The 6,059-nt window shown below is 56.8% G+C and overlaps 1 protein-coding gene and 1 pseudogene across 1 annotated transcript; one reads left to right on the top strand and one right to left on the bottom strand.

Annotated features, from left to right (window-relative positions):
• Positions 1–53: 53 nt before the first annotated feature.
• On the top strand, positions 54–3,732 carry LOC130529934 (syntaphilin-like; annotated as a pseudogene).
• On the bottom strand, positions 3,642–5,806 carry fkbp1aa (FKBP prolyl isomerase 1Aa). The gene is made up of 5 exons (XM_057040726.1): positions 5,660–5,806; positions 5,537–5,584; positions 4,966–5,078; positions 4,713–4,883; positions 3,642–4,342 (listed from the first exon to the last, which is right to left on the bottom strand). Exons 1-4 carry the CDS (start codon positions 5,694–5,696, stop codon positions 4,752–4,754), a joined length of 330 nt encoding a protein of 109 aa, XP_056896706.1. The 5' UTR covers positions 5,697–5,806; the 3' UTR covers positions 3,642–4,342; positions 4,713–4,751.
• Positions 5,807–6,059: the final 253 nt, after the last annotated feature.

Below are 6,059 nucleotides of genomic sequence, written 5' to 3'. Positions count from 1 at the left end.
AGCATCTTCCCTCCCCGTTGCCACCAGCGACGGTTCGTGCGCGCGTCGTCGGAGGCAGCGATGGCGGCGTGTGACCGCCTGCGTTAGGACCCCACGGTGCTCGCGACATTGGGACGCCAGGTGACACCCCCGTGCTCCGTGTAGGACACACCTGGGATTAAAGATGCCGTCTGGGAGCCCGGCCGGAGTGTCAGGTGACCGAGAAAACGCACTGTGTCCGCGTGCGCGTCCACGTTTTCATGATTTCGCAGCTGGACTGTGCGGGGGGAAATGTCTCGCGCGTCGTTCAAGGGCGAAGCGTGAAATCCGCGTGCCCGTGATCCCGCAACGGTGCGTGTGGGTGAAGTTTGACACGCGGGCGGCGAGATGTCGCCTGCTAACTCGCACTTACGTAAGATGATTGCGTATTTCTCACAGTAACGCGCGCGCCACCTGTTGCGCGCGGAGGAGGCGTGAGGATGCGATTCGCTGTCCTAGAATTTAAATTTAGCGATTCTTCCGTCTGTAAAGTCTGGTTTTATTCCGTGCGTCACGTGACAAAGCAAATGACATCACAACCCGTATATCCGCCACGTGACTGTCGCGAACAACGTTTGTTTGTTTTTTCAATTTCTCTGCTTTGTGTCATTTCAGGCGCGTGACGCCTCGTGGCGCCCCCTCCCTGGAGACAGCAGAGGACAGTCCGGCCGCCCCCATGTCTCTGACCCCGAGTCGAAAGCCCCCCCCAGGTCAGCGCAGGTACCGTCACAGAGGCGACACACGTCCCACATTAGGAAGGACGCAGGCGTGTCTCTGTTGTTGATGTTGACGTGTTTACCCTGAAGGCGCTCGGGGGGCACCGGCGGGAGACAGTCCCACAGCGACCCGTCCACCTACCTGGGACCAGTCCGGACACCAGAGGACAGCCCAGTGGCCCGCACGTATCCCAGTACACCCAGGTAAAATCAGCCTGGAACTCCAAAGGTGGACCAGCTGCACTGGTTATACTGGGACAGCAAGGATGGTTATAATGGGAGGGAAAGGATAAATTAGCTGGTCTTATTGGAACAGGGGGGGCAGCTGCACTGGTTATAGTGGGACAGCTGCACTGGTTATACTGGGACAGCTGCACTGGTTATACTGGGACAGCAAGGATGGTTATAATGGGAGGGAAAGGATAAATTAGCTGGTCTTATTGGAACAGGGGGGGGCAGCTGCACTGGTTATAGTGGGACAGCTGCACTGGTTATACTGGGACAGCTGCACTGGTTATACTGGGACAGCAAGGATGGTTATAATGGGGGGAAGGATAAATTAGCTGGTCTTATTGGAACAGGGGGGGGGCAGCTGCACTGGTTATAGTGGGACAGCTGCACTGGTTATACTGGGACAGCTGCACTGGTTATACTGGGACAGCAAGGATGGTTATAATGGGAGGGAAAGGATAAATTAGCTGGTCTTATTGGAACAAGGGGGGCAGCTGCACTGGTTATACTGGGGCAGCAAGGATGGTTATAATGGGAGGGAAAGGATAAATTAGCTGGTCTTATTGGAACAGGGGGGGCAGCTGCACTGGTTATACTGGGGCAGCTGCACTGGTTATACTGGGGCAGCTGCACTGGTTATACTGGGACGAAAAGGACAAAGAGACCAGTGTTAGTGGGACACTGAGGATACCTGGGCTGGTTTTAGTGAGACAGACTGTTCCATGAATAGATTTTGCCTGTCCCACTTCTGCCCCCCCCCCCCAGGCGCCAGGCGAAGCATTCGGGCTGCAGCGACAACCATGGGATCAGGGCGCCCCCCCCCGAGCAGTACCTCACCCCGCTGCAGCAGAAGGAGGTGTGCATACGACACCTGCGCGCCCGGCTGAGGGACAACGTGGAACGCCTCCAGCACAGGTGGGCGGAGCCTAACGCGGCGCCCAGGTAAAGAGGAAGTGCTCTGTGCCTAGAGACGTTTCTCTCCTGTGCCCCCCTCAGGGATTACGAGATCGACGAGTTGCGGAACCAGCTGTACAGGATGCAGGAGGACTGGATCGAGGAGGAGTGCCACCGCGTGGAGGCCCAGCTGGCCCTGAAGGAGGCCCGCAGGGAGATCCTCCACCTCCAGGAGGTGGTCGAGTCCGTGAGGTCCGGCGCGGGCGTCCGCGAAGACCCGCACGACCACAAGTCCCACGCCGGGTTCCAGAGACCCCCGCCGGGGGGAAGTCCCGCTCCTGCGGCTGCTCCCCCGCCAGCACGTTGACCCGGGGCGGCGCCCACAACCGCCTGAGCAGCGAGGCGCTGCAGCTGGAGCGCTCCGAGGCCAGCAGGGCGGCGCGGCCCGGGGGCCAGACCCACTTGCTCCTGGAGGCGGCGCTGGTGTCGGAGGGCCGCGCCCCCCCCCCCGGCGGTGCCGCGCTCCGCCACCTACGAGAGGATGTGCAGCGGCGGCGCCGTGCTGCCCATGTCCCACTCCTGCCAGACGCTCAGCAGCAGCTGCAAGTGCAGCGGCCACGCCTTCCTGCCCCACCACCACCTGTTCCTGCACCTACCCCAGGAAGAAGCCCCGCCCACGCTGGCCGCCGCTTCCGATCCGATCCCCGAGGCCAAGCCGGAGGTGCGCTCCCAGGCGTGCAGCCCGACCATGACGTGGCTGGACGACGACCACCTGGAAGACCTGAGCGTCATTTCTGCCGACGTCACGGCGCCGGAGATCCGTCCAATCCCGTCGCCCGTCACTCACCTCGCCGCTCCAGAGCCCTCGCCGGGTTTAGACCCCCCACCACGACAGGTGGAGGGTCTGAGGCGCTGCGAGGTGGGAGGTCCAGCGAGAGGGGAGGCCCACACCTTCCAGCCTCATCCGACAGCTGCACTTCCTGTTAGGCAGGAAGTCGTCGTCCTGGAGACAGAAGACGACGGCGTTGAATCTGACGGTGACGACGACCCCCCTCAGGTCTCCCACTGGAGCCGCTATTTCCTCGTGGACCTGCTGGCCCTGGCGATGCCAGTGGTCCCGACCGTGGCGTGGCTGTGGGGGGCGGCGAGGGACGTGGTGCCGGTGTACCACATCGGCTCCCTGCTGAGAGGATGCTGCGCCGTGGCCCTGCACTCGCTGCGGCGCCGAGGCGCCGGCGGGGGGCGGAGACCGGCGGGCGCCAATAAAAAGACGCAAATCTGACGGGTTCAACGGCGCCACGCACAAGCGTCGACCATCTGAAGACCACGCCGCCTCTCCCGCCTACGTCCTCGTCCTCCGCCGAGAATCGCACAAACCCCTGTAATCTGCGGAGGCCGGCAGGTTGCCGTGGTTACCGAGCTGGCTCTGATGCCGAACCAGTTGGTCCTCGCGTCCTGTCACACCTGTGCGAACGCCACCGCGCGTTTTTTTTTTGCTCCTCCGGAACAGTTTGATCCCTCAAATGTCGAACGCTGAGCTCAGCCGAGGCGCATCAGTAATGCGGTTGATTAAACCAGATTAAACCGGACCGGACTGACGCCGAACTCAAACACGGCGCGAGCGGCAATCAGAGGAGGCGTGGCCACCTCTGGATCTGTGGAGGGTCCCCAGAGACCCTGCAGCTGGATCAACATGTGGATTTCTCCGTTTTAGAGGAAACGGCAGCAGAAATTAGCTGAACGATCTGATCAGAATGTAAATAAAAATCAGAAAAAAGGTGGTAAAATTACTCTTTTATTGTGTATAGAGAAAGGAACAAACATCCACAGCTTGTTACACACAACTCCTTCAAATAAAGTCATCACGAACCCCCGATGTCTCCTTCAACCGTCATGCATGTTCAAAAACTGTTTACACCAGATGTTTCTTCACAACCTATGGAGGGGGGGGGGGACTGTCCAAAATAACACAAATACTGTCAAAGTTGTCATTTCAAACCCCCGGAAATGAAAAATAAACACTGCGACTGAAATAAAACCCCAATCCTGCAGACTTGTAGGCAATTCGTGGCAATAATGTGCTTTGAGCTTTAAGATTTTCCTCGTTTAACCTGGAGCTTCGCAAAAATACACCCGGCCAAAAGGCTTTTAATTAAGACAATCCGACGAATTTTAGACTAAAAGGCGGCAGAGCCCCAGGAATGAAACCCATTAAATATCCATGACAAGATTCTGAAGCTGGTCCTGATGTCAAAGACACTTTTTGGAGATGTGAAGACACACAGAGAACGAGCCAAGCAGCCTCTCTGGTTTCTGGCTGTGACCTCTAAAGCAAGAAAGGATCAAGATTTTAAAGCAAACGTTGGGACGCAGAGGAGGGGGAACCTGTGAAGCTAGAGACACACGTAGGTCCGATGCAGGGATCAACAGCAGGAATCATCCGGGTTTTAGTTCTCATCCATGTTGCCGAGATAGGAATCGACCTGCGGGGGAGGGAAAGAGAGGTCATTGAATGATGTGGGCGTCTTTTATCTAATTAAACCACTTGTGACGCCAGCGGGAAATTCACATGGAGTCACGTCCTGGAAGAGAAGTGGGCTTGTTAAAAATAATAACCAAAGCTCTCCCGCTTCTCTCTCTGGAACAATCCGGCTTCGGAGGAAAATTAAAAACAGACAGATTAAAGTGCCTGAACATGCAAACCTGATTACCTTCTGATGGATTATAAGCAAAAAGTCCACATGGGTTTTATGGACCCTCCATCAGGAAGGAGGCCCACCCGTGACTCTAGTCGCAACTTAAGGCGTTTTGAGCTAAAATAAAGATTCGTGCCAATGATTTAAATCACCTCACCCTGAAAGTCTGAGTGGAATTCAAGTGGGTGCAGAAGTTTCAGGCTTCCAGGCTCAGCAGCTCCACGTCGAAGATGAGGGTGGCGTTCGGGGGGATGACGCCCGGGTGTCCTTTGGCGCCGTAAGCGTAGTCTGGGGAGCAGGTCAGCTTTGCCCGCTCACCCACGCTCATCTGTGGCCATGCGAAAACAGGTGCTGAATTATGCATCGCATGGGGGAAGACCGTGGCGTTAGCATGCTAGGTGCTAGCTTACTTGGGCTACTCCTTCCTCCCAGCCACGGATCACCTCGCCGCGTCCAATCTTGAACCTGAACGGCCTTCCCCGGTCCCTCGACGAGTCGAACGTTGTCCCGTCCACCAGCGTGCCTGAACGAGCCCCCAGAGACGAGAGAGGCCAGTCAGCGGGCAGATTAGTGGACCAGAGCGACCCCGTAACCGAGCCGAGCGTTAGCCGCCGTTAGCATCGCGGAGGGGTTAGCTGCTAACGTCGATGACAGCGCCACCGATAGCAGCGCTAAAAACCGTCTCAAACACCACAACCCTTCAATGTAAACGCAGCTTAAGCGACACTAAACTGCGGTCAATTTCCACACAGCATCGTAAAAGGCAGCTGAGGAGGACATGGAATAAAATAAACCCCCAGTTTAGCACGCTAGCTGCAGCGATAGCATCAATATCCGGTGCAGCTGGATCCGAAATTTAGTTCCCCTCCCCTCCAAAAGCCCAGTTCCACACCAGAAGAATCCCCCATTTTCGTCTAATAGTTGGGATTATCTGCCCCTGGGGTAGTAGTTCCACCCAGCGGGGGCAGCCTCCCCACTCACCGACATAGTGCACCGCGACCTGCTGGCCCTTCTTCGGGAACGTCTGTCCTGAAAACAAGAAGACAAAACCTCAACGAGGCTGCGGATCGAGCCGAACATCGGCACCAAGGCGGCGCTTCTCACCGTCTCCGGGGGTAATGGTATCAACCTGCACTCCCATTTCGGCTCTTCCCTGCGCCTTCCTCGCTGGTCACGACTGGTACCTTCGATGAGAGCGGAAGCTGGAGGCAGGGGCGGTGCCTGGCTGTGGGCGTGTATTGTGGGCGTGGTCGATGTGCGCGGGGGCGTGGGGGCGTGGCCTCTCCAGGTGGAACCTCCCACAGATTATGTTGTTATCTCAAATTAAAACCTCGGAATAATTACGGAATAATGTGCTGGATTAGCATCTGATCACTTCTGATGAGGACTTAATCTGACCTTGTTAATCTGACCTTGGGGTCAAACGCAGACGTGGTTTGTTTATTTTAACAAATTTCACTTTTCTTCCTGTTGTTAGGGTTAGGGTTAGGGTTAGTTAGTTAGT

This window comes from Takifugu flavidus, chromosome 8 (assembly GCF_003711565.1).
Source record: "Takifugu flavidus isolate HTHZ2018 chromosome 8, ASM371156v2, whole genome shotgun sequence".
Lineage (NCBI taxonomy): Eukaryota > Metazoa > Chordata > Actinopteri > Tetraodontiformes > Tetraodontidae > Takifugu > Takifugu flavidus.
The sequence above is the reverse complement of the archived record's forward strand: the minus strand, read 5'-3'. Positions and strand labels throughout refer to the sequence as shown.